The sequence below is a fragment of the Sorex araneus genome, chromosome X (assembly GCF_027595985.1).
Source record: "Sorex araneus isolate mSorAra2 chromosome X, mSorAra2.pri, whole genome shotgun sequence".
Classification (NCBI taxonomy): Eukaryota; Metazoa; Chordata; class Mammalia; order Eulipotyphla; family Soricidae; genus Sorex; species Sorex araneus.
Window position 1 is genome coordinate 193,141,273 of NC_073313.1, and position 12,629 is coordinate 193,153,901.

General features: G+C 36.8%; 1 protein-coding gene across 19 annotated transcripts in view; it reads right to left on the bottom strand.

Moving 5' to 3' along the window:
* BAZ2B (bromodomain adjacent to zinc finger domain 2B) overlaps positions 1–12,629 on the bottom strand; it is a 356,824-nt gene that overhangs the window by 14,388 nt on the left and 329,807 nt on the right. For all 19 annotated transcript variants that reach the window (XM_055120597.1, XM_055120596.1, XM_055120595.1 and 16 more), the window contains 6 exons: positions 8,713–8,775; positions 6,766–6,910; positions 2,251–2,903; positions 1,375–1,648; positions 947–1,102; positions 482–642 (listed from right to left, as the gene is read on the bottom strand). In XM_055120597.1, the coding sequence (XP_054976572.1) occupies positions 482–642; positions 947–1,102; positions 1,375–1,648; positions 2,251–2,903; positions 6,766–6,910; positions 8,713–8,775 (1,452 nt within the window). The remainder of the gene's footprint in view (positions 1–481; positions 643–946; positions 1,103–1,374; positions 1,649–2,250; positions 2,904–6,765; positions 6,911–8,712; positions 8,776–12,629) is intronic.

Genomic DNA, 12,629 nt, shown 5'->3' on the forward strand with positions numbered 1-12,629 from the left:
ATGTAATATATGTGCATATATCTGTATTCTCCATTTTTTAATTCCATAGAATAAAAGTCTAATGCATAGCATGACATATATGCAAGGTAGGACCTGATCTAAAACAAAACACTATAGTTTAGTTTGATAGTGTATTGCATTAATCATGTGAAATTCTGCTTGTAGTAAAGAATAACTGCACACTAGAAATGATATTTTTAACTAAGGAGGCAGCAAGAGTTAGTATAATGAACCTGGACTTTAATGTCAGACAGACTTTAAATCCACATTTAGTCACTTACTGTATGATCATTGGCAGATTACTTACTTTGTGCCTTGTTTCTTACCTCTCAGGTGGCAGGAATTAATTCAGGGTTATTTTGAAAATGAAATGTGATATAGTGAAAACATTCTGAAGAGTAACTAGTATAAATAGTGCATATAATAAATATTAGTTACCTTCTATTATCGTAAAAACGATTTTATTCCAAGTCAATTTTACCTTTACTTGCAAACTTGCTGATGCAACTCTCCTCTCCAGATCTTCTACCTGTTGAAGAATGCTCAGATCCATCTCCAGTGCCTGTTCTTCTACTGACCAGTTCTCTACAATATCTCGAGTTACTTGGTTTTCTTCATTTTCATTTAATTCAATAATGGCAACTACATTTGGGAAAAAATTTATTTTTATTCCCCAGTGGAAATACATACAGGTAACTTAGCATACACAAACATACTCATAAAATGTAGACAGTTTACACTTAAGAGTAGAAGCATTCTTTTTTAAGAAATACAAAATCTGTGCACAGGTATAAAAATTACAAGGAAGGGATAACATGTTAAGGAATATCATCTGTTAGGTATAACATAAAAACTGCTTATTAGTTTGTTCATCATGAATTGAGAAGTTAGTATGAGTTACAGTAAAAGAATTCATTAACACTCAGGAATCTCCTTCGGTACATACCGTCCTTATTCTTGATGCAGGCTTGAGTAATATAATCCAAGTGTTTCTGAATTTGTTTCTGCAATGCCTTTTCTCTTATTCCTCTGAGATGTAGTACTTTCAGCAAAGCTTTTAGGTCCTCTGGGTCAATAATTCTCCACCAACCAAATTGCATTTCTAAGTCAAGATAAGTACATAGGTATTTGATGAGTATTTTGAGTATAAAATAATGGTATAATGCACTCTGGGTCAATAATTCTCCATCAACCGAATTCCATTTCTAAGTCAAGATATGTATGTAGATAGTTGATGAGTATTTTGAGTATAAAATAATGGTATAATGCAATAAAAACATTAACTACATAAACCAATCAAATATCTAGTTATGGTATATCAGTTCATTACAGTGAAATAAAGTAAGTGGCTTCAAGCCCTCTCAAGGTACTTACCTTCTGGAATAGGTTTTGGACAAGGAAAATCTACTGGCTTTGCTACTTCAACAGGTGCAGATTGAGCTAATGAGGCTTTTTCATTCTGTGGTACTGGAGATTCACTTTTACTTGGAGCAGCATTGGGAGTCAAGAATGAATTACCATTTCCTTCAGATAATCCCATCCCTGATCCCAGACTGGGTAAAGGTGATGTGAATGGGACACTGGGGGTAAGCACGCCAGTGGGCCACCCACAAAACTGAAGTCCCATCATAGACACTCCACTTTTCATCTGCAAAAAAACCCAAAACATTTATAAGACAGAATGAGAGATTAAGAAAAAAAATATAAATCTAAAATCACTTTTAAAGCTATGCAATAATTTTACATTATATTAGAAAAAATGGAAGCTACCCATGGCATATTCGATATGCCAAACACAGTAACGCCAGGTCTCATCCCCCTGACCCTGAAAGAGCCTCCAATCATTGGGAAAGATGAGCAAGGAGAGGCTGCTAAAATCTCAGGGCTGAGTGTAATAGAGATGTTACTGGTACCTGCTCGAGTAAATCAATGAACAACGGGATGACAGTGATACAGAAAAAATTAAATACAATATCAAGATTAAATTTTATATTTTCATTTACTCCCAAATTCTTATTACTATCTATAATAAAAAATATGTTCTAAGTAATTAAAGAACCCTTTGCCTTAGTCTTAGACATGAGCAGTTCTGATGAAGCTTATTGATAGTGATTCTGAAACTCTTCTAGTTTTCAAACTGGCAGGAATACTATTATAAATATTCAACTGCTTCTCCTTGAGTGAAAATCTTCATAAAGGTCAAGGATTAAATAAAGCTACATAAAATGAATTACAATCAGCAGCACTCACCTGAAGAGGTGATAAAGCAAATGGACTTAGGCCTACAGGAGTCTGAGCGGGAGATGATCCAAGCAGAGGAGCTGGAGCAGGCGAAGGTGACTTAGAAGGTGGCTGAGACGGAGGCATCACTGAAGAGGCAGCTGACGTATCGGTATGGGTAAGCGAACTATCATCACAAGGTGTCCTTGGCAAAAGGCTAAACCACTGTCTACTCTTTTCAGTCAGTGTTTTTAACAACTGATCATTGGGGAGAGGACTGTAGAACTTCCCCGATCCACTTGAGCCTGGACTAAACAGATTATTAGAATCTGTCTTTTCCATGTTACTTTGTGTTACTGGTGACTGAATGCTGCCTAGTGAGTGTTTCCCACTGTTTTGATAAGACAGTGTGCACCCATTAGAACTATTTGGTTTTGGGGTCATTACATCTGGCTCAGGAGGCATCTTAGCTACTTCTAAAAGCTTGCTTAATTTTGAAAAAGAGCCAGGTTTCTGAAGAAAGAGATTTGTATTATCCTTTTCTTTGGGCTCTTCTTTTTGCTCACAATGATCTGTGTTTGAACAATTTAAAGCATCTTCAGACATCTCAAATATTTCTTCTTTGATCTGGGTGCTTTCTGCTTTTTTAAGTTTTTCTCTTTCTTTTGCAATTTCTTCTAGTCCTATAGAGTTGAAAAGTAATATGAAGAAGAGCAGTGACTCCAAATCAAGCAAATATTAAAATAATATTTTACTATCAACCAATACGCAGAGATATTTCAAAATTCTAGATCACCTAATACGCTCTAAGTTTTGAATAGATACAAATGAAAACTGTTAAAGCCCTAGTATCTATGAGTCAAATTAACGAATATTTTGGATATAAATTAATTTTGTATAAATCCTTTCAGGAGTCTTCTCTGTCATGCATACATTCGTGAAAGCCTAAACACTTAAAAAAGAAAAACAAAAATTCTGGTCCTCAGGGATACTACCAGTGCTTGCCTTGCAATCAGTCTGCCAATTCAGTTACTAATGCTGCCTGCATGCACTGAGCGCTGCTGTTTGGAATCCACAGTGCCACAGTCAAGTGTCTGCTCTCTAAATCACTACTCAGGTGTGGGCGAGCACTGCAACTGCAGCATGTGACCCCCAGTAAGCATGATACTAAGAAGTGGATGAGAACCCTGACTAGCAGCATTATTCCCTGATCCCTGTGAATACCTGTATAAGCATGGCGTCTGGGGAGCACCATGGTTGAGTGCATCAGTGTTACTTTATGCATTACCCTTGGTGAGCACCACAACCAAGCATCAGCATTTGTGTCACCTCTGGTTATTGCAAGAGCAACAATTAAAGGAAGGAAAGGAGAAAAAAGGGAAATTCTATTATATATGTAATTTTCAAACCTGCCATATGTAGTGCTGGGAATTAAACCAGGGTTAGCAGTGTATAAGGAACATGCCTGAACCCCTGTGTTGTATCTGGCTCTGATCATTTAATTTCTAAAGAAATACATATTCAAGATAAAATACACAGTAGTAAAATGCCCTACTCTTCAAGAGAAACAGGGTAGGGGTAGGAGGCAGGAATAGACTTTTCTCTAAAAAGGTAGTAAGAGGCCAAATAAGTATGAATGGTTTTAGAAATCCTGCATAGTATAAGATGTTAAGCCTAGACTGAGCAGTATTCTTTTTTTTTTTAAATTTTTCTATTTTATTTTTTGTTTATTTATTTAAAAATTTTTAAATTTATTTATTTTTAATTAGTGAATCACCGTGACGGTACAGTTACAGATTTATACACTTTTGTGCTCATGCTTCCCTCATACAAAGTTCGGGAACCCATCCCTTCACCAGTGCCCATTCTCCACCAACAGTAAACCCAGCATCCCTCCCACCCGCCCCAGTCCCGTCTCCCCCCCCCCACACCTTGCCAATGTGGCAGGGCATTCCCTTCTGTTCTCTCTCTCTAATTAGCTGTTGTGGTTTGCAATAAAGGTGTTGAGAGGCCTCTGTGTAGACTGAGCAGTATTCTAACCTTGTCTACTTTTCTAATCTGGTCAAATTTTACCATCAATCTGAAAGAATAAATTTTTCCAAGTAGTTTAACTGTGTTTCCATAAAGTAAAGCGCTAATGTACCCAGTAAGAAAATCACAATGTCTGATATTCTATCAAAATTTGATATAGGCATATAAAAACACAACAAAACATGATACATAATTAGAAAAACCAACCAAAATTTACCCCAAACTGACAAGACAGCAGAATTAGCAGACAAGCGCATTTAAAAAATAAAATGAGCTTCTCATTCTTGAGCTCTACCATTGAGCTCAATGGCAGAGTAAATGGATGAGACCCTAGATTTAATAAACACACACACACACACATACACCAACCGATATACACACACACATACACAAACCAATGTACACAGACACACACACATACACAAACTAATATATACACACAAACACACACAAACCTATATACACAGGCACACACACACACACACCACAAAAAAGAAAAGAATACTGGGGATGTGACTCAGTGGTAGAGCTCATGTCTTGCATGTGTGAGGTTCTGGATTCAATTCCTGGCCCTGCTCCCAAATGACTTCCCTTTGTCGTCATCCTCATTTCCCCCTTGATGTCTTTGTTTTGTTGGGGTTTTTGTTTGTGTTTTGGCCGCCCGGTAATGCCCAGGGCTTACTCCAGGCGCTGCACTCAGGACGCTGGGGTCTGAACCTAGGTCAGCTCTCCCACTCTATCACCCTGGCTCCTCCCCTTGATTTCTTTGTCCTTCTCCTTCCCTAAGCTCTGGGGTCAAGGTGATCTAGGAATCACCCCAGACTCCTATACTACATTTTCTCATCCAGTTCTTTTATACGAAAGATAAGTGAGCTCATACATACACACATTTTAAATGATTGTAACATGAAGCTTATGTTATAAAGCAATGTTACTTCAATAAGAAAAATACAAACAACAATAAACATATAGTTCCTATACATACGTTAACTTTTCCTCTATTACCTTACCTATTTCCATCTAAAAAATTTTTCCTATGAGTTCCCATAATTTACAGATTCTTTAATAATAATAATTAAACACATATTCCAGTGATTTGACAAGACTATTGATGTCACTGACTTCTATATTGATTAACCACTTGTTTTCATTCATCTTTATATACCTTGGTCTTGGCATAGCAAAAACACATTAAATTTGTATTCATTGTGTAAAAATCAAACAAGCAAAGATGCTGTTATATATCCAAAATAAAAAGAATAATAAGCCAACCAACTCACCATTTTTTAGTGTTTTGAAATAGGTGAACTACTTCCTATTTGTTACAAAGTTGAAGAAAATGATACATATTTTTTTCTTTTTGGGTCATACCCAGCAATGCACAGGGTTATTCCTGGCTCATGCACTCAGGAATTACTCCTGGCGGTGCTCAGGAGAACATATGGGGTGCTGGGAATCGAACCTGCGTTGTTGCATGCTCTACTCCCTGTGCTACCCCTCCAGCCCCAAAAATGATACATTTTAATAGTATATTTAAGTTAAAGGTGAATCAAAGAACTTATTACTATAAACTAAATGAAAAGTCCAAAAATATTTTTAAAATATCATTCTATTGATAAAAGCAAAAAATAAAAAATAAAAACACCTAGTCCATACAGTTATATTAGTCATCTATGTAATTAATCAATGCCCTTTCTGTAAAGATGAATGTAAACTTTTGCATGGCAAAAATCATGCTTTAGGCGTAATTCCTGTAGTGCCTAAGAATATCTGGTGGGTGATTCAAATAAATTTGCTGAACTATGTTTTTTTTGCCTTGATGCAGAACCACAGGGAGAGTAGTTACATTAAAAAGTTTGTAAGCACTGGAAAAATATTTTAATATTTCAGCTTTCTCAAAATTTAAACCTTTTCAAATGTGCATACATATAGTACTAAAAAGTTCAATCCAAAATGTTAACTGATTACATAAATGCACCAAATATTGTGCTAGTTAATGTAACAGAAATGAAAAGTAGAAAGTATTGTGTAGTAACACAAATCTCAATAAAAGAAGTTTAAAGGAGGACAGTCTACAAATTTCAAATGTGAGTAAGACATCTGAAAGATGAATGACAATTATGACAGGGATCTTAGATTTAAACAAGGGGACTATAAGAATGCTTACTTGTATCATAGGTAAAAGAATGAATCAGACACTGGAAACTTTGACGGTGGGAAGGAAGAGAAATGAAACAACAGCTTGGTAATACAGGTGAAGAGATATGTCCACTGAATAGTAAAAATAATAGTTTGTGTTCGATAGCTAAAGAGAGTAGCTGATGGAAAGTCACAGAAAAGGAAGAAATAGTTATTATTGGAAGAGACATTATGAATTCAAATGAATGTAAATCAGGTTCTACAATGTTTACTCAAAATGCAAATTTGATATTGGAAGCACAAAATGCAGTAAAGGAATAACACATTTAAAAAATTAGTTTCATAGATTATTTTTATTAGGTTAATAATTCTTACCTTCACCACTTTCCATGCCTTCTACAAAAATCCCACCACATTGGGGAAGTATCCAGTATCTGCGCCTGTAACGATCCTGGCCAAACATCATCGACCGTAGAGAGTGAGAAGCATCAAAGAGCTTCCTCCTGTACTGACTCTGTTGCTGTTAAAAAGTGATGCACACGATGAAACTATGGGAATTAAGTGTTTCAAAATTTATACACAAGCCACTTTATACCTATTGTAGCTCAAAGCAGAATGATCTCATTATGGAAAGAGATAGCAAAAGAGCTATATACGACAAGCCTACCTTCAATTTCACTAATAGTTACACAAGAAGAAATTGTTTTAAGGATAACTGGCTTATTTTTCTTGTGAAATAATAAAAAGATGTAAGTTTTACCTCATTGCTCATCCTACACTAAAGCATGTTGTACACTTGATGTGACTAAGCATTTTATTGATCCAGAGCAAAGTGGCTCAACTCTATTGACTCCAGTAGCTAATAAATACTCTGTATGAAGTTGACCATATCTGCATTTGCCTGTAAGCATAGGCAACAGATCTTCTGTGATGAATCTAACATAATATACAGGTATCTCATTATGGTTTTTTTCTCAAATTTGTTATAGTTAAGGTAATGTATTTACAGTGCTGCTTACACTGGTGGTCTTGGGATACCGTTAACTCTGTTTACCATAACAAAAGTGTCTAAGATTCCTCATCCACTGTCCCTGTGTCACATCTCATCCACTTATTCCCCCACCCCCAATCTGGTGCTCTCAGTTTGTACTCCAGTACCTAGAATTTGTTGTCAATCGGTATTATCTATCCCCTTGTTTTGTTTCTTATACACTACGATGAGTGAGATCATCTCGTGCTTGCCTTTCTTCTGGCTAATTTCGCTCAGCACGATCCCCTTTAGTTCCATCCAAAGTTGCAGCATAGTACATAATTTCATCTTTCATTTCAGTTTCATAGTAGCTTGTCTAATAGTATGTTAGAAAACTTGACTTTTTTAAGAAGAAAATTATTTTTATTTATTAAATGAGAGAGGAAGGATATGGGGTTGCAAGGGGAAAGATGAGAAGGATAGGGTGAAGGGGCGAGGGAAAGAAAGACCCACAAAATAAATGAAGAGAAATTATACACTCCAAACTTGGTTGCAGGCGCTTCTATAGCAGAATGCACGGACTCCTACTCTACTTTTGAAATAAGACTTATCTAAAACTTCACTAATGCTACTAATATTCAACTTTTTGGAAGAAGTACATGAAATATATAGCTTATAAATTCAATGAAAATAAAATACACAAATATACTGATATAAAACAGGTTACATACTGTGTCTGAAGAGACAAACTTTTAACATTTAATTGGAGAACTAGAAATTCTAATTTTAATTCCTCATCAACAACCTTTTTTAAAATTTAATTTTATTTTATTTTATTAGTGAATCACCATGAGACAAAGTTACAGACTTACAGGTTTTCATGCTTACATTTTAGTCATACAATGATGACTTCCAATCCCTCCAACAGTGCCCATTTTCCACCACCAATGGTCCCAGCATCCCTCCCACCACCCCCACCCTGTCCCCTTCACCCCACCCTGTCTCTGTGGCAGGGCATTCCCATTTGCTCGCTCTCTCTTTTTGGGTGTTGTGGTTTGCTACAGAGGTGTTAAGTAGGCATCTTGTTCGGTCTATAGTCTATTTTCAGCCTGTATCTCCCATCCCTAGTGGGCCTGCCTAGCACCCTTTGCATGGTGATCCCTTCTCTATCAGAGCTGCTTCTTCACCTAGCATGTGAGGTCAGCTTCCAAGCTGTAGAGTACTCCTCTTGATACTTATCTCTACTATTCTTGGGTAAACAAACTTTTTTTTAGCAGACAGAATAATCATTTACAAGGCACATTTTAAAAATATTGCAGAAAGATGTAAACTTCAATCTGAAAAATGCTTACTTTACTCAGTTTTTCAATCTGTTTTTCTAGTTCTTCGACACTTGCGGCTTGGTCACCTTCATCCTATGCATTAAAAACACAGTATTCATTTATTTGTCTTTAAGATCCACTCACTCAATTAATTAGTGAAGATTTAATGGAAGCTTTATATGCAAAGTACTAGGCTAGGGAGCATGGAAATGAACAAGACTCGGTTTCTGCTTTATATAAGTCAGTAACTTTTATTTTATTTTACATAAAATAAAAATCACAAAATAGGACGAGAGGTAGATATTTAAATCATGAATAAAATCACGGTTAGTAAAAAGATGAATGAATCATGGAGTTCAGAGAAAAGTGAGATAACTTCTAACAAGTGATACTAATTGGCTATATGATAGTGGGACTTAAATTAGCTATTTATCGATAATGAGGAATTTATCAATCAGACAAAAAAAGGTAGGTTCATTTCAGAAAGGATTTTATACTATCCTCATGTGAATGGTATGCGAAAAATCAAAGTGGAAAATGAGGGAAAGATAAAGTTTAATGGTCTCTAGCAGTAAATGCTTCACAAAGGGCAAAAATCTTTTGAGGCACTTGTTAAACACTGGAACTATGGTTTACTAAAGTTAATATGATGAGAAATGTAAGACATTGCAGGAGCTGGGTAAAACCTAGGACTGACAAATTTTGTCAGTAAACCACTGCAACAACACAAGTAAGAGAATAACACAAGAAAAATTAGTTGAATAGCAGAAAAGAAATACATTTAGAAATATTACTTAGAACTTGAGTTGTGGCAACTCACAGACATAAAGCAATAAGGAAGATGAAGAAAGAAATAAATTATAACTGAGAATGCAAAAATACTAAAACATGAAAGAACATCATAGCAAAGAAGCTAATTTTGAAAACAGTGAAGTTAAAAACATAAAGATAACTCTACCACCCATTGTACTAATTTTCATAAAAGGGAAATTTATATTACTCTGAAAAATTAAAATAGGAAAAACTACCTCAAAGTTATATGCTTTACAGGGAAAATTTGAAACAGCAGACCAAGCTGCAATTGGTGATAACATCATTTGTAACCTGGGATTTTTGTCAGTATAATAGATTTGAACATAATTAGCAGAGAAAACCCATAATTTTTTTCTGGGAAAAAACAAGGAAACAAAACTTCCAACAAGCTTCTTTCCTTCCTCCTCTCTAAATACTATATTATTACTACTGAAGTAAAATAATTTAAGGAACATAAGAGAGAGAGAGAAAGAAAGAGAAAGGGAGGGAGGCGGAAGGGAGGGAGAGACTGGAGGGACTGGGGGAGGGTGGGGAAGACAGAGAGAGAGAAAGAGAGAGAGAGAGAGAGAGAGAGAGAGAGAGAGAGAGAGAGAGAGAGAGAGAGAGAGAGAGAGAGAGAGAGAGAGAGAGAGCTTCTGAAGGGGAGAGAAGGCTAAGAATACCCATAAAGTTATTCTGCTGTTGGCAACCCCAAAAGAGATCTGCCTACACATTTTATTTATTTATTTATATTTGGTTTTGGGGGGGCATAATCAGTGGTGCTCTTGGCTTAGTCCTGGCTCTGTGCTTAGGGGTCACTTCTGGTGGGGCTCATGGGAAAATATGGGGGTTGGGGGTTGAACCTGGTTGGCTGAGTGCAAAGCACTCAAGAGTCTTACCCACTGTATTATATCTCTGGCCCCCTACAAAGTAAAACTCATTAAGAAAATTCAATTACCTAAACTATATAATCCTTACTGTTTTAACAAATATGAAGGAATCTAAAATACCAGTGAGAAAGGCAAAACCCAAACAGAACAGAATCCATCTTTGTCAAGATTCTTAATGATTTCTCAATCCAAAGGGGGAACCAGCATGCCCTTGTATATCAAGAGTTACCTCTCATATGCCAATTTACATGCTTAATCTCACATGTAGCTCAATACAAACTTAGTTTTGGGAAAAGACAATGTGTTGAAAGCACAAGTGAGGAGAAGAGGGAGTCGCCTTTAAGACAAAGAGTTAACAACAGTCAAGGGCAGCATGTTTGAACAGAAAGGGACCAGATGGAAAGGATCTCTGAATATACAGCTTCTAGAATACATCAAAAGACATTTTACCTATAGTTGAATCAAGAAGCCCAATTTGGGACCTAAGAGATAGTATAGGTGCTTGCTTTATACACAGCGGAGCCTGGTTCCATCCCTGGCACAATATATGGAGCCCTGAGCACTGCCAGGAGTAATCCCTGTGCACCACCCACTAAACGTGGTCCAACCACCCTCCCAAAAGGGCTAAATCTGCTTTTTGAGAAATATTGTGCCTATAATATCTAGTCTATTAAGTATTATTTTCTTTACTTACATAGTATATTGAGAAATGGATAGTATTTGTTTATTGCTTATTATAAAAAATAACAAATAATCTTTTGAAAAAAAAGTAATTTGGCTTTTTAGGCCCTATAAAACTTTTTTTTTAAACTTTTTTTTTTTGCCACATCTGGCAGTGCTCAGGGAATCTTTTTTTTTTTGATTGCATACAATATTTCTTTATTTTTTTAATTTTTTATTGAGTCACCATGTGGAAAGTTACAAAGTTTTCAGGTTTAAATCTCAGTTATACAATGCTCGAATACCCATCCCTTCACCAGTGCTCATATTCCACCACCAAGAATCCCAGTATAGCTCCACCCCACCCCCTCACACCCCTAACCCCCCCACCCTAAGCCCCCCCCACCTGTGTAACTAATAAATTTCACTTTACTTTCACTTTGATTGCATACAATATTTCAACAAAACTCACTATTATTGTTTGGAGAGTCTCTCCCCTAAAGTCAGACCTGCTGAAAAGGAAGCATTAGATAATTTGTTTTCCATTGCTGAGGATGAAGAGGTATGAGGTCGAGTGACCACACTTATCGGCCTCTCAGTTTTGGGTTTCTGTAATTTAGTATTTTAGTAACTAAGTCCAGAGAGATATCTGCCAGAAGTTGCATCGTTGTCAACTTGAACTTCTCAGTTACATTATATTCCACATATGAGTGCAATCTTTCTATGTCTGTCTCTTTCTTTCTGACTCATTTCACTCAACATGATACTTTCCATGTTGATCCATTTATATGCAAATTTCATGACTTCATGTTTTCTGACAGCTACATAGTATTCCATTGTGTAGATGTACCAGAGTTTCTTTAACCAGTCATCTGTTTTGGGGCACTCTGGTTTTTTCCAGATTCTGGCTATTGCAAACAGTGCTGCAATGAACATAGAAATACATATGCCATCTCTACTATACCGTTTTGCCTCTCCGGGATATATTCCCAGGAGTGGTATTGCTGGGTCAAATGGAAGCTCAATTTCTAATTTTTTGAGAATCGTCCATATTGTTTTCCAAAAGGGCTGAACCAGTCGGCATTCCCACCAGCAGTGAAGAAGAGTCCCTTTCTCCCCGCATCCACGCCAACACCGGTTGCTTTTGTTTTTTGGGATGTGGGCCAGTCTCTGTGGTGTGAGATGATATCTCATGGTTGTTTTGATCTGCATTTCTGCTCAGGGAATCTTATGAGATGCTGGAGATCAAATCTGGGTTGGCTGCATGGAAGACAAGTGTCCTACCCACTGCACTATAGCTCTGGCTCCACATTTATTTGTTTGCTTGTTTGTTTTTGGACCATACCTGACAATGCTCAGGGGTTACTCCTGACTTCTGGCTGTGCACTCAGGAATCAGTCCTGGAAGTGCTCAGGGGACAATATGGGATGCTGGGAATCAAACCCAGGAATGCTGCATACAAGGCAGGTGCTTTACCTGCTCTACTATAGTTCTGCAACCTCCCCACATACAGATTTTGCTTTTTGGGCCACACTGGCGATGCTCAGGTGTTACTCCTGGGTATGCACTCAGAAATTACTCCTGGTGGTGCTCAGGGGACCATAT